This window comes from Aquarana catesbeiana, linkage group LG09, assembly GCF_042186555.1.
Source record: "Aquarana catesbeiana isolate 2022-GZ linkage group LG09, ASM4218655v1, whole genome shotgun sequence".
In the NCBI taxonomy this organism is placed as follows: Eukaryota; Metazoa; Chordata; class Amphibia; order Anura; family Ranidae; genus Aquarana; species Aquarana catesbeiana.
The window spans coordinates 280,018,916-280,043,421 of record NC_133332.1 but is presented as its reverse complement, the minus strand read 5'-3'; the positions used below and the strand labels follow the sequence as shown (position 1 = coordinate 280,043,421).

The window sequence follows — 24,506 nt, the reverse complement described above, 5'->3', positions numbered from 1 at the left end:
AGACAGAGTAGGAATTCCAAAGGGCACAAGAGAATATATATATGACCTTGGTGGTATGGACATGTCATTGCCATCATCCCATATAATTTTGTAGAACATTATATATAACCTCTAACGGGATTTTTAAGGCAATGAAAATTTGTAAATTTACTTAAAATCAATTTTATTGAGGATCAAGAAAAATTATTTATACAAAATCAAGATAAGTAGAAAAAATTAGTGTAAAAAATTCCCATTGCTAATGGTGCATAGCTATATAAAAACAATATCAAAGAAAGGTGATACAGCACACCACTCAATACAATCACCACAGATGAAAACCGTGGCGTTGAGTGGTGAATTTTAAAATTAAAAAATGAATTAAGTGCAACAATAAAAATTAAAAATTTCTTTAAAATATAGTGCCTAGAGGATCCCCTTAATGCAAGTGGCGCATCTGTAGCATGAACAAAACACGCTGCAGCAAAAAATGACATTTCTAAAGATAAGAGTCAAATCCCATTTAAAATGACCTGTGGTTATAATTGCCACCCCCCCCCAGTCCATATCAGGCCCTTCGGGTCATGTATGGATTTGGAGGGGAACCCCACACCAAAATAAAAAAAAGTCGTTCACCCCCCCCCCAAAAAAAAATCTGTACCAGACCCTTATCCGGGCATGCAGCCTGGCAGGTCAGAAAAGGGGGGGCAAGCGAGGCCCCCACCCCTCCTGAACCATACCAGGCCACATGCCCTCAACATGGGGGGCTGGGTGCTTTGGGGCTGGGAGTGCTCTGCCTCCCCCACCCCAAAGAGCCTTGGTGCTTGCTCGGCCTGTGACATCAGGGGCGGTGCAACTGGGTGATGCAGCCAGCTAGTCCCGTCCCTTACCTATATAAGAATTGTCAAAGCACAGAGCAGGCATTCAGCGGGAGGCCTCAGAGGAGGCCGAGTGTTCAATTTTTTTGGGTTGGTGGACAGCGTGATGGACTTACTTTGAGGGACGCTATTTTTTTATTACTTAATAAAGCAACTGTCAAAGGCTTGTCTCATGTTTTTATTACTTTTTTACACTTTTTTGGGGAATGGGTAGGGGTACTATGTATCCCGATACTCATTCACATGGGGGGGCGGGATAAGCTACCCCCCCACAAAACCCCACAACCACCGGCAGCTGTTGTGGGGATGAGGCCCTTGTCCCCCCTCCTTGCCCCAAAGCACCCCCCTCATGCCGAGGGCATGTGGCCTGGTATGGTTCGGGGGGGGGCGCTTTTCCTGACCTGCCGGTTGCATGCCCGGATAAGGGTCTGGTATGGATTTCAGGGGGTTCCCCTCTAAATCCATACCAGACCGAAGGGCCTGGTATGGACTGGGGGGGGGGACCCCATGCCATTTTTCTCTTTATTTTTTAACTGCCACTTTTTTTTTTTCAGCTGTCAGCAGGGAAACCCATTGACAGCTGATGACTCGGCCGGCTTCCTGTCCCTGTTCATTAACAACCAGCTTACACTGCTCCCTGATTGGGCAAAGCCTTGCCCAATCAGGGCACAGAATGCACTGTGCACCGCTCAGTGCATTGCAGGGTGTTCGTTGGGGCGAACACCCTGGGATTTCGGCTGTTAGGCGAATGGCCGAACAGGCAAATGTTCAGCCTGAACTCATGCTCAGGCAGAACCGGTCGCCCATCCCTACTCTTCTAAACTGAAAAACATTTTAATAAGATTACAGGTGGGTATTATGATGTTCAGATGAACAGGCTAATATTTTATTTACGTTAACCCATGCACCAATGGTCTCCTATAGTCTTTTACACAGTCATCTAATAGTCTCCTAATGGTCATTCACAAGCCAATTTTCCTTTACTACAGAATCTTTCCAAAAGTGTATGTAAAACCTAACCTCCTCCTTTGTTGTCTGTTAACTATACTTTTAAAATCATTTTGTTCTATCGGTTTGATAAAAACAAAAAAAAAAATCAGTTGATCCATTCCAAAATTCAGAGCAATCCTTACTATGTTATCTCAAGCAGTCCTCCCAGTACGCATCATGAACTATAGAACAATTCTTCTCTATGTTATGGCGATGTGCAGCAGGAGAGAGATTTAATAGTTTACCAATAGACTACTGAGATTTTATTCCAAAAAAGATATACACTATATTGCCAAAAGTATTAGGATACCTGCCTTTACACACACATGAACTTTAATGGCTTCCCAGTCTTAGTCCGTAGGGTTCGATATTAAGTTGGCCCACCCTTTACAGCTACATGTACAACAGCTTTAACTCTTCTGGGAACGCTGTCCACAAGGTTTAAGAGTGGGAATGTTTGACCATTCTTCCAGAAGGGCATTTGTGAGGTCAGACACTGATGTTGGACGAGAGGGCCTGGCTCGCATTTTGCACTCTAATTCATCCCAAAGGCATTCTATCTGGTTGAGGTCAGTCAAGTTTCTCCACCACAAACTCACTCATCCATGTCTTTATGGATCTTGCTTTGTGCACTGGTGTGCAGTCATGTTGGAACAGGAAGGAGCAATCCCCAAACTGTTCACACAAATTTGGGAGCATTAAATTGTCCAAAAGTGTTTCCTTCACTGGAACTAAGGGGCCAAGCCCAACCCCTGAAAAACAACCCCACACCATAATTCCCCCTCCACCAAATGATTAGGACCAATGCACAAAGCAAGGTCCACAAAAACATGGATGAGGGATTTTGGGGTGGAGGCCCTTGACTGGCTTGCACAGAGTCCTGACCTCAACCCAAAAGAGCACCTTTGGCGGTAAATTAAGAGTGGAGACTGCAAGCCAGGCCTTTTTGTCCAACACCAGTGCCTGACCTCACAAATGCACTTCTTGAAAAGTGGTCAAAAATTTCCATAGACACAATCCTAAACCTTGTAGACAGCCTTCCCAGCTGCAAGGGGTGGGCCAATGCAATACTGAACCATACAGAGTAAGACTTAGTAAGACTTAGATGCCATTAAAGTTCATGTGCGTGTAAAGGCAGGTGTGGTGTCCCAATACTTTTGACTGAAAAGTTGAAAAGTGTATGTTTTCAGTCAAAAACAGGGAATTAAATTACTGCGTATCTGGAAGATCAACAGATATTTTTCTGTAGGTGAATGATCTTTTAAGGGATCAAACCTGGGATATGTGCATGTGCTTATTTTATGTTATTAGGTCTTCACATGCCCTCTACCTCAAAGCTACCAATTCCTTTAGTATGTTGATTCTATTACGATTATAGCTAAATTATGATGAGTTCCACCCATGCTCTTTGCAACACATCATTTAAAAAGCCCATACATGTTTAGTGGTGTTTTAAGAGATTACCTTTTCTATTCATTCCCATCTGGAGGCACTTAAGGAGGCGGCAGTACTGGCAACGGTTCCTCTGCTTTCGCGACATGACACAATTTTTATCGCGACTGCATCTGTATACTCTCTTATTGCAGATGCTGCGCTTAAAGAATCCTTTGCAGCCCTCACAAGAGATGATGCCATAATGCAGTCCTGTGGCACGATCCCCACAGATAAGGCACGCCCTCTGGTCAACGCGGTCATCTATGGAGATGAAAGAACAGCTGGGTATTATTATGTAACTTACTGTCAAAGTAAATCAAATACTTTTCCAAAATTACATGACAGACCCTGGGAATCACTTACAGATTACTTCCAAAGTGTTATGCCCCGTACACACGGTCGGACATTGATCGGACATTCCGACAACAAAATCCTAGGATTTTTTCTGACGGATGTTGGCTCAAACTTGTCTTGCATACACACGGTCACCCAAAGTTGTCGGAAAATCCCATCATTCTGAACGCGGTGACGTAAAACACGTATGTCGGGACTATAAACGGGGCAGTAGCCAATAGCTTTCATCTCTTTATTTATTCTGAGCATGCGTGGCACTTTGTGCGTCGGATTTGTGTACACACGATCGGAATTTCCAACAACGGATTTTGTTGTCGGAAAATTTTATAGCCTGTTCTCAAACTTTGTGTGTCGGAAAATCCGATGGAAAATGTGTGATGGAGCCTACACACGGTTGGAATTTCCAACAACAAGGTCCTATCACACATTTTCCGTCAGAAAATCCGACCGTGTGTACAGGGCATTAGTTGTTCAGCTTTATTACATCAGAATTTGCAGGCAGGAAGATGTGCAGATTTAGATCAATCCATCAAATTTTAGTGTGATCTTACAATGCCCAATAAAAGTTACCACCACCTAGTGGGAACATTGCATGCAATAGCTGGGCCAAGCAGATGCAATAACACATCATTCCAAGGTTTGGAAATAAACCTTATTGCACAAAGAAATTTCCATCACATTGCAAAAAAAACCCAAAAAACTTTGCTTTACTTGCTAATCTCTCTCTCTCTCTTTGATGTAAAAATTATCAAAGCATTTCCTGCTTCTGGAAGAAAATCATTGACAGTCTTACAACTTCAAGTCATTCAAGGATCGACAGATATGGTGTAACATCTAAACATCTATGGTCAGCCTAATTCCACTCAAAACACACCACTGAATAAAAACCAATGCGTAGTTTAACTGTACATCAAACAGTTTTTACCTCTAGCTGCTGGACAGTCAATATATTACAATATATGCATTAAAGTGCTGGGTAAGTTAGGGATGCAATAATATGTATTAGAGTACTACATCCATCCTAAGAATTATATTTTCAGAATTGTTTTTTATAATAAGGCTGGTCCTGCAATCAGATTGTGATAAGCCCACCTGTGTAGTGATCATTTTTCAGTCACAGATGCCATACATTTTTTTATTTTATCTGTTCTTTTCTCTGAAAAACCTGAAGCAGACCCGTTGATATATGGAAATATAACAAGTGTTCATTTTCCCCACTTCTAGCCAATTGCTATAGTTGGTGTCAGATTGTCTCATGCACTAAAAAAAGGGTCTCTGGGCTTGCTCTAAAGCAGCCTCTCTCAGCCTTTTTTAGCATTGAGGAACCTTTGAAATAACTTTCTGGTCTCAGGGAACCCCTGCCAAACATAACTATATCTACAGCTCACAGAACATTAGTGTGGTGGTCAGAATGCTTCTCACACTGGTGGTCTTTGGAAAGAATGCTCCCCTTCCAGATAGCTAAAACGATCTCTGATGGCAGTGGTTTTATATGTTAAAGGCAGACATTGCCTATTGTTTAAGGAACACAAAATTATAAAAAAATATATTGCGCTGACACCTAGACAAACAGCAGCCTGCACAGCAATAGACAAAACGCAAACAAGTGATTATAACATATGTGTAGCGCTAGTAAAAAAGCTCTGTATTGCTAGAGTCTAAAAATGTGTGACCAGTAACTGGTGTGCTCAAAATTATATCATTGATATTATGCAATGGTTGTGACCATAAAGTGCAATATTGGTGTCCATAAACAATATTATAATAAGTCCATTGCGTGAAAAAATTGGTAAAAAAGCGAGTATATATGAAAAGACTGGATCGAATGAGAAGATATAGTCCTTGATAACGTAAATACTAAGATGAGTAGATATGGAAGACAGCCACCACCGATTGTAAAAAGACTTACCAAAACCAATGGACTCAAATAAGCGTACGCCCAATGAGTGTCCAAGGCTTGTGGTGTGAACACCAATAGATGGAGCATCCACATGTATACTTTTAGCCAAGATGGGAAATCAACCCTACGTCCTGCAGATGGCTCAAAACAGACACGGCTTGAAAGCAACCGATATCCACTAGTCCAGGTGGGTTGTCCTTACCATATATCATGCATTGTGTGAATCCGTAGGTATAAATGGAAATTAAATAAAAATGGGAACACTCACATTTGGAAGAATAAAATAAGCACTTGTAAAAACATGAATGTAGACAACTTAGACGAAACGCATCAGCCAAACCTTGATGATAACATTGCGTTGTCTTTTCATATATACTCACTTTGTTACTAATTTTTTCACTCTATGGACTTATAATATAGTTTATAGACACCAATATTGCACTTTATGGTCACAACCATTGCATAATATCTATGTATCTACGATAATATAATGAGCACACCAGTTATTGGTCATACATTTTTAGACTCTATTGTTTAAGGAACCTCTAGCCACCTCTGACGGAACCATGGTTGAGAAAGGCTGCTCTAGAGCATTAGGGGAATAACATATCAGATTTGGGACAAAAGGAAGTGCCCAATGTGTGTTTCTAATGCCCACTGAACATGTAATGACACCTAATGCAACAAGATTGTCCTAATCAACACAAGTGCCACATAATGTGTTAGCTTTATGCTAAGCTCAAATGCAAGTGGGCTGATAAATGTTTGGCACTGGTGCTGGAGTCAATACTCCAATTTCTCCCTTGAGCAAGTTCCTAAGACCAACATAGTAAATGTAAAAAAAAAAGAGCAAGGGGGCACACCAGTATATACAAGATCTTAAGCCCCATACACACTATCAGATTTTCTGCTGATTTTTGTCTTCAGATTTACCAAAACCATGTAGTGCAAGGGCCTGCCTGATTGCATACAAATTGAAACTCCTAAGGTTTGACCTCATATTATATGGTTTTGGTAAATCTGAAGGAAAAAAAATCAGCTGAAAATCTGATAGTGTGTATGGGGCTTAAGTCTGGCTTTAGACAGTCAACCCAAAGAGCCCAGAAGAATTGACCACCGCCTCACACCAGGACCCACCATGCAATTTGCTCTGTTGCTTAAGGGAGCACACAGACTTCACTTTTTGGGATTGGATGGGTTGCTCACAAATTTCCCAACAAGTTAGGAGGTCTGTTGTCAAACTGATTGTTTCAGATGCCCCATTTTGTTCCCAATACTCTGGCTTATCCTCATAGGGGACAGGATCAGGCCATTGGTAAGTCAGCAATGGGTGTCTCTAGGTCAGCCTAGAACAAATGTACTTTTTGGTCATTTACCAATAGATATATTTACATCACTGATCATAACAAAAGAAAAAATGCAGGACTGGTCCAAATTAATAGAATTACCAACCATTTCTGTCATTGATAATTTAACTTTGAATCACATGCTGTTTGAACAAGTTTTAAATATCTGTCTTCTATCTCCCAGTGTATTCCCAACAAAAGAAGGATTTATCTAGATAAATCCCGCTGTACAATACTGCACAGAGATACTTTAGGTGCAGTTATTTTAAGTGACTTGCAATATGAAGCATGATTTGAGATTAAACGCAGATCCAAGATAATTAGGATACATCTAGGTTAACGAACTAAAATGTTCCAGTCATCATGCTGGCAGTTTCATTTCTCCATCTGACATCTCCATTCCTGAAAATGACGGCACGCCAAGTAGGATTGTGCTCAGAGAGTCGGCAGCCCAATTCTGTCGCAGTGGGAAAGTTACAATCAGACGATACCAAATCTTACATGACAGCTCCTCTAGCTTGCGGACATACAATTTACATTTTCTGTTCTCTCTGATGAACAATAACAGTCAGCTTTTGAGAATGTTAACTCCTCTGTTGCTACACAGAACAGAGGCTTTTCTCTGGCAGACAAAGGGTTAATATGAATTGTAAGGCATCATTAAGAGCCCATTTAGATTTCAGTGGTGCCCTTTTTGAAATATAGAACACACCAAATGTTTGCGTTTATGAGTGTAAAGCAGGCCTATTGATAAGTAGGGTAAATGCACAAAAATACATGCAACATGCAGCTTAGTCGATTTTATTACATCTGCACCATAAAAAAAACCCCATGCTTCTCTTTCACATTGTGTAACGCACAAAAAATAAGCACATAAATCACTGGATATAAAAGACCCCAAACCGCACACCCGGCCCTAACCCTACATTAAAAGAGCATTGAATGTGCATTTGAAATTCTTGCCGAACACCCACTTCCTCTAACTGTGGCGATGTAAGCTGCTATTTTTGAAGATTCACCTGTGTGTTGTGTGCTATAAACAGACTGAAGTCTAACGGCTAGTTTTTGGTTTACTTATTTTGTAAACCCTTTTAACAGGTCTGCTTTATATCATATAGTATAAAGATAGATATATATATATAGATCTATATATATCTATAGATATATATAGATCTATATATATATATATATATCTATATATATATATACACACACACACACACACATCTAATATACACACATCAGCCACTTTATTGGGTACATCTGTTCAATTGCTTGATAACACAAATTGCTAATCATCGGCCAATCACATGGCAGCAAGATGACTTGCTGAAGTTCAAACAGAGCATCAGAATGGAAAAGAAAGGGGATAGTAACTTTGAAGGTGGCATGGTTGTTGGTGCCAGACAGGCTGGTCTGAGTATTTAAAAAAAACTGCTGATCTACTTCACACAGAACCAACTTCAGGGTGGGCAGAGAATGGTCCAAAAAAGAAAATATCCAGTGAGCGGCAGTTGTGTGGACGAAAATGCCTTGTTGATGCCAGATGGGCAGACTCATTTGAGATGATATAAAGGCAACAGTCACTCAAATAACCACTCGTTACAACTAAGGATTGCAGAATACCATCACTGAACGCACAACACATCGAACCTTGAAGAATATGGGCTACAACAGCAGAAGACCACACCGGGTGCCACACCTGTCAGCTAAGAACAGGAAACTGAAGTTGCAATTCGCACAGACTGGAAAAAAAACTGGAGTTTCGATTTCAGCTGCGACATTCAGATGGTAGGGTCAGAATTTGGCGTAAACAACATGAAAGCATGGCTCCATCCTGCCTTGTATCAACAGTTCAGGCTGCTGTAATGGTGTGGAGGATATTTTCTTGGCACACTTTGGGCCCCTTAGTACCAATTGAGCATCGTTTAAATTCTACAGCCTACCTGAGTATTTTTGTTGACCATGTCCATCCCTTTATGACTACAGTGTACCCATCTTCTGATGGCTACTTCCAGCAGGATAGTGCACCATGTCACAAAGCTCAAATTATCTCAAACTGTTTTCTTGAACAGGACAATGAGTTCACTGTACTCCAATGGCCTCCACAGTCACCAGATCTCAATCCAATATAGCACTTTGGGATGTGGTGGAATTCGCATCATGGATGTGCATCAGACAAATCTGCAGCAACTGCATGATACCATCATGTCAACATGGACCAAAATCTCCGAGGAATGTTTCCAACCTGGTACTAGCAAGGTGTACCTAATAAAGTGGCTGGTGAGTGTATAAAGTAAATGTATAAAGTGAGTGAGTAAACACTGCTTTTTCTAAGAACTGGTGAACCATTTCAGGCTGTGAAACAAAGTCTATATTGTTTCAAGCAACCTACATCTTTTATCCTTGACTGGCTTAGGAATAAAAACACTTGAACCTTCAAATTGATTTACTAACCTTTTTTTATAGTGAAATGTCAACTGTAATCTTAAGCAGTTTTGCTTAGACCCCTTTCACACTGGGGCCGCGCTAAAGCGCCGCTCATTTTAGCGGTGCTCTAGCGATGTTTAAGCGGCGCTTTGCGGCTGCTAGTGGGGTGCTTTTAACCCCAAAGAAGGGGTTAAAAACTCATGTGTTGCGGTGCTTTTGGGCAGGGCGTTCTGGGAGCCCTAAATACAGCACTCCCAAACCAGCCCAAAGATGTTGCTTACAGGACTTTTCGGAACGTCACGCAAGCGCACCGCCTCAGTGTGAAAAGTCACACTTGAATGAATGGGAGGCGGTTTTTAGTTGCTTAGCAGAGGCTATTTCCAGTGCTTAAATGCCTGGAAACCTCCCCAGTGTGAAAGGGGTCTTAGGGTGCACTCACATTGGCACTTCACACCTGGCATAGTTCAACTCTTGGACTAATTAGTTTGTGTAGTGTGAGTGCTCTGAACCGAGTCTGAGATAGGTTAAGCGTATCACACAGGGACCACTTGGAAAAGGTGGTCCCAGGTGCGGTTCCCTAAAGGCCCAGAATAGTTTCCTTTAGTGTGTACTGAAGCAATGATAACTTTGGGATCCCTAGCATAAGTGTGCCTGAGAACACTTCCTTATAGTCCAGTGTGAGTGAAGACAAGTGGGGGAGTGAGGAGGGTGTATTGATCTTGAGCAGGGTTCAGATAAAACAGTCCCAGTGTGAGTGCACTCTTAAATTGCTCTATAATACAAAACCTCCTGCCATGATTGTGGATCGGGCTAGCCACAGTTACATAGGTTGAAAAATGACACAAGAACATCTAGTTCAACCAACAGAAAAAGAAAAAAACAAACACAAAGAGAAAACCTCCATATATACAATCCCACAGTTGATCCAGAGACAAAAGAAAAGACAAGAAAAAAAAAAGCATGATCCATTTTGGTCCAGCGGGAAAAACAAATTCCTTTCTGATCCCTCAGGAGGCAATCAGTATATTCCCTGGATCAACTACCCCTGAGTGTGGCCATTCCTGCTTGAAAGGTATCAATCTAATGATCAACTCCTAAAACAGGACTGCTGGCAAATTTTCGTTCGACTGGGTGCAGCGCTGAGTCCCCGCTGTCAGAATACAATAGCGCAGCAGGGAGGATTCCTCCTTTCTAGCTTGTATGGATGGAGGAATCTGTATGTTTCTTTTCAGCCCGCTTATCAATATTCAGCTTAAAACATGTACTACAAATATTTGTGCCTAATTAGGTGATTTGGAAGTAAAAATTGTATGTAGTGAGGGTACCAATAAGTTCAGCTGCTGGCACGCAAGATGACTATACAAATCCTTGTGAATGAACAAAACAATAAAAGTGCAGCGCTTAATAAACATATGATATCCCAAATATATACAAAACACCAGGCAATGAATAAAAGTCCAACTAGTGATACAGTGAACTTAATTGTAATGTGAAAAAAGTGTCCACCATGTGTAGAAAATTCCTGCAATATATAAACTCTAGGTGTACTATGCGCACACCAAAAATGTAAAAAACATCAAGCAGAAAGTGATATCCAACAAATTCCCTCAAATGCTGTTAGAAAATCCGGTGCAAGTGAGCCTCCAACCAAAAACTGGGTTCTGGGAAAAGAAGTTCACGTTGCTAACAAGAAAAAATGCGGAGTGCCTGCTAAGGAGTATATATTGGAGCTCTTATGTCCCATCTCTGGTGAGTATATTTTTGGGTGGAGGCTCACTTGCATCAGATTTTTAGTACACCAAGAGTTTATTTATTGGAGGTCATGTGGGAAATTTCAACACATTCTCCTTTATTTTTTGTCAACATTGTAGAGCTAACTCAGTACTCCTTAGGGAGCTCAACTAATTGACTCCATCCAATCAATGCACATGTCAGGTAAAATAGAACCTTCCCCTTATAAAAAGATAATAAAGCCTGTGTAAAGGTACCAGCCATTAGGTCAGCAGTTGTCAGCTAACCAGATATGGAGGAAGAACCTCATGCCCCCAAGGCAGGTATGTGCCCATCTGCTCATCCTCCCCTCCCCCTAGCCAAAATTGATAAAGCTTACACGTCCACACATACAGTGGCCTGGCCAGAGTAGTGTGCAAAGATAATAGCCACTATATCTGCTGGCCCTAGAGCTGCCTCCTGTATGTTGCCCCTTTTACAAGGGGTATGAAGCATATTAGAGTTATCTACAAATAAAATAGAGACTTTAAAAATTGAGTGGCACTACAAAAACTAAATAAAATGGACAACATTTTTCAAAAGTTTATATGCACCACATCAATGCTAAAAAGCTCCATCTGCTTCCCCTACCAACCCCATTCCATAGATACCCCCTTCTACTTATCAGTCAGCCAACACCCCCACCAAAGTCTACACTTTTACCAGTCATCTTGAACAGGCTGATTGATTGCAACTTATGGAGAATGTACGGCAAATTCTCTATTGGGCATAATGGAAAAGCTATCTCCCTTCAGACCTGTAAGTAGATGGCTTCTGTATTGGGTCTTATAAATAAACCGTTGCACAGGTTGCTCAGTAAAGAAATCTAGAGATGCCCAAGCTGCTGGCGAAAGAGGTGGTTAGCTGATCGGAGGTAAGTAGAAGTGGGTATTAATGGGAAGTGGAGAACTGAAGAGGCATGTAAAGATGGCATTGTCCATTAACCATGTTACTTAACACTTCATTCACTGTAACCCTTTCTTTACTGCACCCCTTCCTTTTAATATATATACTAACCATTTATCATGCATCCCCAGTCATTGTATGTTTCCTGTACATTATTTAAGCACATGCATGCCTTTTACTATGCACTGTTACTCAGTCACAGTTCATTATCTCTTCACTGTGTAGTTTTTATGCAATGTACATTAACAGGGCTTGTGTCAATGAGCTTTGGGTTTATGTCTATGGAATTGGTTCAGTATCTTCTTAAATCATTCAAAATTCAAGCATTTGCACTCCTTCTAACCTGTATTTGACCTGCTTTATGAGTACAATTGGATGTGTGCATAATAGCCAATTTAAAGCACATCGAAACCCAATCCACAATTTTAATCTGATAAAGCTTACAAGTCCTTAGATGCAGTGGTTGCATTCATTTTTATTTTTAAGGCCAATAACGATCTCAGCAAGTGCAGAAGATACCCATTGAAACGTTGTGTCCTTGTAATTAGATGTCGTTAAACCTGCGCACTACCAATGCAGTTTAAGGATATAGCCAACACTATGTGTGTCCTTGTAGCTTCCTTTAAAACTAAACAATTGTACTAAAAATGTATATTTTAAGGCATCTTTTAAAGTACTAATTCTCCTGCCACCCACGTAAAATAGATGAAGGTAAGAAAGGACACATTTGTAGTGCAAATCAGGGGAGCACAACCATGTTAGGACACATAAAACAAGATGTCATGTATTCACAGGATTACAAGGTAGAAATAAAGAAATAAGGCTGTGTTAATTTTCTTAAGCAATGCACAAACTGTTGGCGCTATATAAATCCTGTATAATAATAATAATTGAAAAAACAAAACAATGCAGCCACCATAGTACGTTTTGTTTTAGATGTGCTTTAACTAAAAAAAAAAATTATATATATATATATATATATATATATATATATATATATATATATATATATATACATACATACATACATATACATACATAGTAACATATACAAAACCAAAAGGCAATTGCATTGTTTTGTGAAAAAAAAAAATCATTTTTAGACCAACATTATCCAAAAAATATTTAACATGCTCTATGCGAAATTAATGCAATTAATGATGTATATTCTAACATTACAATTATTTTCATTTGCACTATACAATTTATATACAAATATAACACTTTAGGTACAGAAAACTCCCAAGTGAAATATAAATAGCTTTCATACTGCATCATTTAAAAAACACAGAGGCACATTCCTGACCTACTGTTCACCCCACACCAACACCGCACTAAGGATGCCATAGTGCCAATCACCTCTTTATAAAACAGACACCACAGAATTTACCACCATAAAATGTAAAGAATCAAACCAGAAAGCCAATTAGAATGTTAGACCAGAGGTTTAACAGCAACATTCGATTACAAAAAGAAAAGATGTGCCCAAGGTTTCTACCAAGATGTGTACAGTTTGAAAAATGTCACTATTTTCTTGTACATGGTTTACAATGATCTGAAAATCAGTCTTTTCTAAGTCATTGAAAATATATCTGTAAATGTCCTGCTGAAGACACATTTTTGAAATTAGTGATATTTGCCCTTTATTTTCACCGAGATACTTTTTATTATTAATTCCAATTTTTTTCTTATTTATGCCTTTAATGAGTTTATAAATTAGCTAGGTCACTTAACACCTTTTCTTCAGTATTCATTTTTACCTTTGAGATGCACTTTTGCAAGTTTGAAATGTTAATTCTTAAACACACAACATAAGCTAATTTCCCTAGAAACTTCATTAGAGATCTTATTAAATAAAGTTGAATAATCGAAGTAGAAGCGACAGAGAACAGGCAGTATTAGGAGGGTTGGGTTGTAAAATGGTGAAGGTGTGCGCCTAAAGGGCTTGTGATTTTGAAGCATATTATTTATGGCCTCTCTGGGAGGCTGTTTAGGGCTGGCAGTTGTCAGGACAGGAATGTTTTGCCCACAGATCACTGAGACAACTTTGTTAATCTGCATGAACATCTGACTAAAGCCGGGTACACACTATTAGTATTTTTTCATTCAACCCCATGAGTTAAAACGAAAAAAAACACCTCCGCTCCGGTCGGAGCCACTGTACTAACCATGCAAGGTTAGTTCAGCGACTTCCCCCGCTGAGCTGTTATGTTCTGACATGGGGATGGTCCCCCAGCCAGAACACTTCAATCACGCTCTCTGCCACTGGCTGAGAGCCCTGATCGGGAGTCGGTCAGATGCTGTTTTCCAGCATGCACGTTCCACAGAAGCCGGCCAAACAGCTGGCTTCTATCGGACAGTCCGACACACACGCGGGCCGAATGCCTTTTTTTTTTTTTTTTTTTGAACGGGCCGTTGTCTCCCGACATTCGGCTCGTGTGTACCTGGCTTTAGAAGAAGCTTCAAATCCTGCTCCACTCCACTTTGCAGCTAATATTCCAATCTTCCATGCCACTTTATCTGGTAAAAAACAAGGAATTAACATTTTTGCAACATGCCATGTTATAGGACGGGAATTTGGAACAGAAGATTGTTCATTGCTGGGTATGCAAAAAAAAATATAAAACATAAAAAAATAAAGGGTTTAACTACAAAGGCTGCTGGCTCAGACTTCATTGTGTTCAAAATGTCTGGGGGCTAAACCATAACTCCTCCTTACTAACCAAAGTCCTCTGATTAACCCCAAATAAAGTTCAGCTGTTCTAGTAGGTCTTTCCTGACATTTTCTTAGTTGTATCCTACAGCAAAAGCCATGGTCCGCAGAGAGATTCCAAAGCATCAGAGAAATCTCGCTGTTAAAAAGGTATCAGTCAGGAGAAGTGTACAAAAAAATTTCCAAGGCATTAGATGTACCATGGAACACAGTGAAGACAGTTGCATCAAGTGGAGAAAATATGGCACAACAGTGACATTACCAAGAACTGGACGTCCCTCCAAAATTGATTTAAGGACGAGAAGAGAAGAAAACTGGTCAGGGAGACTGCCAAGAGGCCTACAGCAACATTAAAGGAGCTGCCGGAATATCTGGCAAGTACTGGCTTTGTGGTACATGTGACAACAATCTCCCGTATTCTTCATATGTCAGGGCTATGGGGTAAAGTGGCAAGATGGAAAACTTTTCTTACGAAGAAAAACATCCACGCCCCGCTAAATTTTGGAAAAACACATCTTAAGTCTCCCAAAAGCATGTGGGAAACGGTGTTATGGTCTGATGAAACCAAGGTTGAACTTTTTGGCCATTATTCCAAAAGATTTATTTTGCGCAAAAACAACACTGCAAACCACCATACCCACAGTGAAGCATGGTGGTGGCAGTATCATGTGTTGGGGCTGTTTTTCTTCAGCTGCAACAGGGGCCTTAGTCGAGGTAGAGGGAATTATGAACAGTGCCAAATACCAGTCAATATTGGCAAAAAACCTTCAGGCTTCTGCTAGAAAGCTGAACATAAAGAGGAACTTCATCTTTCAGCATGACAATGACCCAAAGCATACACTCAAATCAATCACTCAAGGAATGGCTTCACCAGAAGATTAAAGTTTTGGAATGACCCAGCCAGAGCCCAGACCTGAATCCGATTGAAAATCTGTGGGGTGATCTGAAGAGGGCTGCGCACAGGAGATGTCCTCGCAATCTGACAAATTTAAGTCTTTTTACAAAGAAGAGTGGGCAAATATTGCAAAGACAAGATGTGCCATGCTGATAGACTCATACCCAAAAAGACTGAGTGCTGTAATAAAATCAACAGGTGATTCAACAAAGTATTAGTTTAAGGGTGTGCACACTTATGCAACCATATTATTTTAGTTTTTCTATTTTTACTTCCCTCCACCTAAAAGATTTCAGTTTGTTGTTCAACTGAGTTGTACAGTTTATAGGTCACATTAAGAAGGTGGAAAAATTTCAAAAAAAATTATTCATCTTTGTCTCAATTTTTTTAGAAACCTGACGACATTTTAACAGGGGTGTGTAGACTTTTTATATCCACTGTATGTGCACCCCAGTCTCTGTGTTTTATAAAAAAAAATGCTGGTTATACTTGATTTCAGAGCGCCGCTCGGCACTCATGTGACCTGCCGCCTCTCTCCCCTCTTGATCTGACAGCTAGAACAGCCAAGATTCCCCTGCTGACATCAGTCGAAACGAGAGGAGGAGTGAGGCGGCCGGTCACGTGAACGCTGCTCTGAAATCAGATATAGCCGGCGTTTTTTTTCTTATAACACAGAGACTGGGGCACATAGCATTAGGAAACAAAGAGGATTATATGACACATTAAATGTTTTTTCAGCAGCAGGAGGGGAGGGGGCAGGCACTGTCACGAGCAGACAGGCCGGGGGGGGGGGGGGGGGGGAGGACAGAGGAGAGCTGCGGGTGACGGAGGCACGTAAACTAACCACGGTGTCAAGGCTCAGCAGCCATGATAAACCATGGTCAGTTTACAGGGGGAAGGGCAGAACCAGGCAGGATGAGCCAGGTATTTCAGGTGATAGAAAGAGCCAAATTACACAGCACTGTGCTGTATAACATGTTTTAAAGGAACGGGATCATTTTTATTTATTTATTTATTTTTTTAAGGGTAACAAGCACTTTAAGAGAAAACAGGTAGTGTGCAGAATAACCAGGACAGCAATGAATTTCTGAGGCAATCACAGGTATTTTTTTATCAGATATAAAAAAAAAAAAAAAAAAAACACTTTTTTGTTATATTTAAAAATGTACCAAGAGAGAAGTTCTTTGCTGGGGTTTACACATACTTTAAAGCAGCCTAAATAATGACACATAGATTGTTAAAGCACTGCGTATCATAAACCATTATCTTTTTTTTTTTTAAATAAAATACATTTTTTTAACTATTTGACATCCTTTGTGCTTCAAATCTCTTGCAGCTGGTTGGCAGCCATTTCTTATCTACTGTACATGCACTACAGAGTTGGCTGCATGACATTTGTAGGGCAAGTTTCCTGATGGCTGCAATACTTGACCTTCCTGAGACATTGGAGCAAGAGGAATTGCCTTGGGCCACACATAAAATTCACTAACAATAAGGATGGATGACGAGCAGAAAAAATTGGGCAGATCACAAGTTACATAGTCAGTTTGAAAGGAGACACAAGTCTATCTAGTTTAACCAATATAAAAAAAAAAAATCATACAATCCCACATACCCACAAGTTGATCCAGAAGAGGGCAAAAAACCCCAGCAAAGCATGATCCAATTTGCTTACAGCAAGGGGAAAAAATTCCTTCCTTCCTGATCCCGAGAGGCATATTCCCTGAATCAACTTTACCTATAAATGTTAGTACCCAGTTATATTATGTACATTTAGGAAAGAATCCAGGCATTTTTTAAAAGCAATCTACTGAGCCGGTCAGAACCACCGCTGGATGGAGTCTATTCCACATTTTCACAGCTCTTGAAGAAACCTTTCCGTAAGAGAACGATTACGGATATAGATAATGCATCTGAGTAAAAAAAAACTTTATTTTTTTATGTAATGTTTTTTATTATAAGAGTAAAAGAGGGCACCTTAAAACTAGTGAGATATTTGATACTGTTTTTGATAAACTAACGCATTGGTATCCGGTTTGGTGAATATAGTAGCAATTCTCAATGTGCTCATCAGATATTTTGGCTCTAATTTTTTCCTTCATGTGCTTCATCCTTGAAAATAGTTTCTCACAGATATAGGTGCTGCCAAAAACGGATGACATGAATAAGATGTGATTGTGAAGAGTGGGATATTTTCCTTAGGGAAGATAAAACTTATAAAAGTCCAGTAAAGAGACACTCACATTTTTCTTCAGCCGCATGTGTTCGTAAAGTGTAAATGCATTTTAACAAGAAAATTCGAAAATAAAAAAATCAACATTTTTATGTAAGTTTACGATTTTGTGTTGAGCCGTATTCATAGCCATCATGGGCCATATTTACATGACCATGACGGTATTTCTGCGGCGCGAGTGATTTGTCGGGTGAATGACCCCCCTTCCTCAGTATGGACCCCCGTCTCCACTAAGTATAGACCCCCTCCCTCAGTACGTACCTCCCTCTCCACTAAGTATAGACCACCCTCCCTCAGTACAGACCCCCTCCCTCAGTACGTATCCCCCCTCAATATAGACCCCCCCTTCAGTACGTACCCCCCTCAATATAGACCCCCTCACAGTACTGACCCCCCTCCCTCAGTACATACCCCACTTCAGTACAGACCCCCACACTACAGACCCTCCACAGTACAGACCCCCCCCCACCATGTACTGACCCCCCCCCTTCCCCACAGCACTGACCCCCTCCCCTTCCACTTGTGCTAGTAGAGAGGTGGAGGTCGGAAATGTGCTGGGGGGGGGCTTTTTACCTTTTTCCTGATCACTGTCCTCCTCCTCAGTCCATCTATATACATAAAATAATATAAGCTTAACAACAGACCTCAGATCAGTGTCCTTCCTCCGGCTCCTGTGTACATGTAAACAGCCGAGGAGAGGGAAGCAGCTTCGGCCCACTCTGTCGTATGAGGCAGGGATAGAGCCAGGGAAAACTTTATATTATATTATGGAAAATTAAGGTTGGTTTATAAAATTCAAAAGTCCACAGACAGTTCCAACTGTACCAACTTTTTGATTTCCACCAGAACACAGTCTGCATTAAGTTTACACAGGTTTTCCAGTTTTCTCCACAAATCACACTAAGCTCTAACGAGCAGGGCCCTCCGATTCCTCCTGTATTGAATTGTATCATAATTGTACTGTCTGCCGTCATGTTGTAAAGCGCTGCGCAAACTGTTGGCGCTATATAAATCCTGTATAATAATACTGTGTTTGTATATATGGTAGGGATGGTAAAACACTTTGAACAGAAACTGGTGTACCCAATTCAAGTAAACACAGCACCAAGATATAACTGCCCGGTGTAACTGCATTTCCTGGATTCAACCACACAGAGACACCCATTGCATGTGACCTTGAATTCATCATTAAGAGTATGACATCATTAGAAGTGAATAAAGGCATTTACATTTAATCAAATCTGACCAAGGTGAGCATGTGTGAAGTATATTTCATAATTTATTATTAAGTAAAAATAAAGTTTTGAAATTTGATTGGTTACGTGTTTAAGTTTCACAACAGTTTTCATTTGTGGATCCACTAATATACCTACATTCACCTAAATATGTAGCGTACAAACATAAATTAAAAATGTGTATATAAAATGTAAAATGAATTTCAAACAAGTCATTGTACTAGATGTTTTAGAATTTTTACAATATTGAAATTGATAGAATTATATGATATGAAATTTGATGCATGACTCCACTAGTTTACGTATTTAGGTGCGTGTATAAAACATATTTATAAATAAAATACAGTTATACAAAAGTAAAAGATTCTTTGAACAAGTCAGTGAGTGTTACGGTATCATCAGCAACTGCATTCTTCAGAACCTGGCAGTGGAAAAAAAAAAAAAAAAAAAAAGAGGATAACAATCTGTGGATTTTACAAGGCCCTGCAGGAATTCCAGCTGACCCTATTAAGGACTCCCAAGGCCCTATTGATTACATGACCCCATGCTCTCTCCTTTCCCTGCATTTTAATGGCAACTCCTTGTGTTATATTGCAAAGTGTTGGGTGGAGTGAGGCTGCATTACCATTGACCTCTCTATGATCCCTTGGCTTTAATATGTAAACCAGTCAGTTTAACCTTGATATTTGAGGCCATTCTTGCATATCTAAAAGACTTGATGCTATGGTATCATGCCCGATCACACGAAGAGTAATATAAAAATTTACATTTAGAAAGCAAACCTACGCACATAAAAAAAAAAAACACCACCACATAGTATAATGGTCAACTCAAGGGGCTGCCTGAACCAAGTAATATTTCCTGTAGAATACTACAAGTCCACTGAATCCAGGGGTGTAGATATCAACCAGCTTTTCTGGTCTAGCTCTTGACCCAACCCTCTCCAATAGCTCACTTATAACTCACTGGTAATGGTATAATGGGACAGGTCATTAACCACTAAAGCTAGGTACACACTACAGTTTTTTTTTCGTGCAAACACGCGGCTTCCATGAAAAAAAAAAACTGACAGCTCTGGTCGGGAGCCACTGTACCAACCATGCAAGGTTAGTCCAGTGATCTCCCCCGCTGAGCTGTTGTGTTCTGACAGGCAGCCCTCTGTTCATGGCTGAGAGCACTGATCGGGAATCAGTTGGCTGCTGGTTTTCCAGCATGCAGGTGCGACAGAAGCCAGCCAGACGGACTGACGTACACACGGGCAAAATGTCAGCCAGTATCTTTTGTACCGGGAAATGTACCCTGACATTCTGCCCGTGTGTACGGGCTTAACGAGGCCTAGGAGGTGAGAAGGGGCAATGCCAGGCTCTTTACATACCACAGCAACTAGAGCTTACAATCTAGGAGGGAGGGTCAATTGATACAAAAGGTCATAGCTGTGGGGGATGAGCTGATGGAGAAAGTAAAACAGTGTATTAGAAGCAGGATAAGCTTCTCTAAAGAGAAGGGTTTTCAGGGATCGTCTAAAGATGGATAGATTTGGGGACAGTGGGACAGATTGGGGTAGGAAGTTCCAAAGGATGGGAGAAGCTCTGGAGAAATCCTGTAGGCAAGCATGGGAGGAGGTGACAAGGGAGCTAGAGAGCAGGAGGTCTTGGGAGGACCAGAGCGGCTTGGTTGGTATTCTGAGACTAGGTTAGTGATGTAGCTGGGGGCAGAGTTGTGGACGGCTTTGTAAATGATTGTTAGTACTTTGAATTTTAATTGTTGGGTGAGTGGAAGCCAGTGCAGGGATTGGCATAGAGGGGTGGAAGACACTGAACGGTTGGTAAGGTGGATGAGTATTTCAGCAGCATTCAATATAGACTGATGGGGATAGTGTATGTAAGTCTACTCCAATGAGGAGTGAGTTGCAGTCGAGGCGAGAGATGACCAGGGAGTTGATTAGAAGCTTGGTGGCGTCATTGGTTAAAAAGAGGCTTATTCTAGAGATGTTGCGGAGGCTAAGGCAGCATGTTTTGGACAGGGATTGGATGTGGGCCTGAAAGGACAGTTCAGAGTCTAGGGTTACCCCTAGCACCCTGGCATGTGGGGACGGACTGATAGTTGTGCCATTGATCCTGACAGAGAAGTCGGGAAGGGGCACGTGGGGGAGGAAATATTATGAGCTCGGTTTTAGATGGATTCAGTTTGAGGAAGTGGTGTGACATCCAGGCTGATATGTCTGTTAGTAAATCAGTGATGTGTGAGGAGACTGATGGGGTGAGCTGAGGGGTAGAGAGATAGATTTGGGTTATATCGGCATATAAATGGTAGTGGAAGCCATGGGAGACTATCAGCTGACCCAGGGAGGATGTGTAGATCGAGAATAGCAGAGGTCCAAGGACAGAACCTTGGGGGACCCCCAGCGGTAAGAGGTTTTGGAGAGGAGGAAGTCGAGTTGTAAGCGACGCGGTAAGATTCAAACCAACTAAGAGCACGGCCATGGATACCAAGCAAATTTATTTTTTTGAGGCGGAGGGGTTGATCAACTGTATCAAAGGCAGCGGAGATGTCCAAGAGTAAGAGTACGGAATAATGACTGTTGGCTTTAGCTGTTAGTAAGTCTTTGTGAGTTTTAGGAGAGCAGATTCTGTGGAGTGCTGTGGACGAAATCCAGACTGAAGGGGATCAAGAAGGTTATACTCAATGAGATGGTCGCTCAGTCGGTTGTAGACTAAACGTTCAAGGAGTTTGGAGGCAAAAGGGAGTAAGGAGATGGGTCTTAGGTTGTTAAGATTGGTGGGGTCCAGTGAGGCCTTTTTTGGTATGGGAGTGACTAGTGTATGTTTCAGAGAGTTGGGGAAGATGCCAGTAGAGAGGGAGTGGTTAAAGATATGAGTTAAAGGAGTGTAGGATAGAGTCAGAGGGTGACCATAGATTTGAGAAGACACGGGGTCCAGCAGGCAGGAGGTTAGGTGGGCGTTAGAAAAAAAGTTTATTGACTTCCTCTGTAGTAGTTGGGTTAAATAAGTTTTGATTGTACAGGAGGACAAATAGTGTAAAGTGAGGGAGATATCTGTAGAGTGGAGGAGTTCGAGTCAATCTTATTTTTGAAGTGATTAGCAATCTCCTGGGCATTGAGTAAGTTAGTGGGTGGAGTTAATGGTGGACGAAGTAGAGCATTAAAAGGTAGAAAAGAGTTGACGGGGACTGCGTGAGAGTGATAAAGAAAGTCTGTTTGGCAGCGTGGAGACAGGAATGGTATTTTTGGACAGCAGATTTATATTGGCTGAAATCTTGCTGTGACTGTCTTACGCCACAGATGCTCAAGAGCATGGCTCTCATATTGAGGCTTCTGGTAATGTCTGTCTGCCAGGGTTGTAGCGGTCAGGGCCTGATTCTGTGCATAGTGAGGGGGGCGCCAAGGTATCCAGGGTGGATGACAGTGAACCAGGTTGAGGCAGGACAAGGATGAGATTTTGGTATAGAGAGACAGTCTGTAGCAGAAAAAAGAAGAGAAGGGTTAAGATGGCGAAGGTATAGGTAATTGTTTGGTAGTTTGGAAGGCAAAGAGGAGGAAGACAAGAAGAGTGAAACTAATGAGGTGGTGATCATAGAGAGGAAAGGGAATGTTGGAGAGGTTGCGTGGAGTGCATAGGTAGGAGAATATGAGGTCAAGGCAGTTGCCAACAGAGTAGAAGCGTTTGCCCATTGTTTCAGGTCAAAAGAGGAGGTTAGGTTCAGAAATTTAGAAGAAGCGGGAGTGTTAAGATTAACAGGGATGCTGAAGATTTAGCAGTGGTACTGCCTGCCAAACATGACCTGTTGTGGTGTGTGGAAACCATGGTTGTGTATACCAACATGGTCGGCAGCCACTTTAACTTGCTGCTTGGTAGTTAGGGGTGGGCAGTAAAACCGCGCCTCAAATACCTATTTTTATCACCCATCTAAACGAGGCCTAACACAGAACAGAGACAGTTAATTGCCTTTAAATTAACATATAGCCTTTATCTACAAAACATGAAGGCCTTGTTGACATGAGCATGAAAAGGATGCATTAAAAGAAGCATGTTCCAGTCACGTGCACTGTATGGTAATTTACCGGAATCAGATACTGAAGGACTGTATTGACAAACAATTGAAATTGTGGCACAAACAAATGCTAATGCACCATTCACACGAGTTAGCCTCTACCCACCCACCCCCCGCCCCGGTAAATGTAAATATATGCTTGTGTAGCATAGGTAATTCATAAAATCCCATATGAAGGGTGTTGCAATTCAGTAGGCAGCTCCACCGGAGACAGGAATAAATCTCTGAAATTACAAAAAAGGAACACAAGGGGACGCTAGCTATATGCAGCATCAATGGGTTTATTACTATTAAAAAAACGAATGCAAACTCACAGAAATATAAAATCAAAAAGCATATCTGCAGCCGTGCCACATTGGATGGAAGCCGTCCACCAGAAGAGCCGTTTGTGACAGCAAACAGCGTGTAGTCAGTTAGGATACCAAGTCCAATGTTTCAGGAGGTGAGGAGAGCCACTGTGAGACAGAAGGCAGGATGTGATGTCACGCCTGGGGCGCGCTGGTTGCTATGGTGAGGTGTTTCGAGACCCCTATTGGATAAATCCTCAAATCATCCTGGAACATTGTATTTGGTTTCCTCACAGATAAGCTCTTTGATTTTATATTTCTGTGAGTTTGCATTTGGCTTTTTAACAGTAAAAAAACCATTAATGCTGCACTTAGCTGGCGCCTCCTTGTGTTCCTTTTTTGTAAGGACTGTATTGAGCAATATGTCTCAATAGAGATGGAAGCTTAGAAAATGGTCTGCCTCAAGTCCTCCACATTAATTGCTTGCCCAAAACTACCTGCTATTTTTACAGGAATGAAGGCCTGTATCTTGCATCGGTATACCTAGCCCAAAAATACAAAATATGAAATATAAGGTGCCCATACAGTATCATATTTGATGTAAAAGCATGGTGGAGGCACGTGTAACTGAGTCAGCCATTCAAATTTTGGTCAAAACTGAATGATTTATTGTCTTTTTTTTAAAAACAATCTCTATTAGATTTATGGACAAACAAAAGATCCAAAAGCAGGGCCCAGCTGGCGCAGGGGCAGACTAACCCGCACAAAAACTGATACAACAAATTACAATACTAAGAGAAGAGGTAAGCAAAATAAACAAAAACTAATAAAACAACAAGAGAGGTGTGTACATAGATGACTCGTTATTGCCCATATCGGATAACACTGATATCATCTTACCACAGGCCCCCTTCGAAGTCAGGATTACTCAAGAAGTAGTTATACCTCCTAACCCTTGGTTCATGTCGGAACTCTGGCTTACTTACAGTATTAATATCTTCCAACCATTTTGTCCAAAAGTTGTCAAATTTGTATATGTGCAACCTCTTTTTACATAGGTGGCTTTATATAACAGCAATTGCAAA

The 24,506-nt window shown here is 41.1% G+C and overlaps 1 protein-coding gene across 1 annotated transcript in view; it reads right to left on the bottom strand.

The window, feature by feature from the left end:
* NR6A1 (nuclear receptor subfamily 6 group A member 1) overlaps nucleotides 1–24,506 on the bottom strand; it is a 149,690-nt gene that overhangs the window by 88,993 nt on the left and 36,191 nt on the right. The window contains exons 2-3 of the mRNA XM_073600981.1: nucleotides 18,402–18,436; nucleotides 3,312–3,542 (exon numbers count right to left, since the gene is read on the bottom strand). Of these exons, the coding sequence (XP_073457082.1) occupies nucleotides 3,312–3,542; nucleotides 18,402–18,436 (266 nt within the window). The remainder of the gene's footprint in view (nucleotides 1–3,311; nucleotides 3,543–18,401; nucleotides 18,437–24,506) is intronic.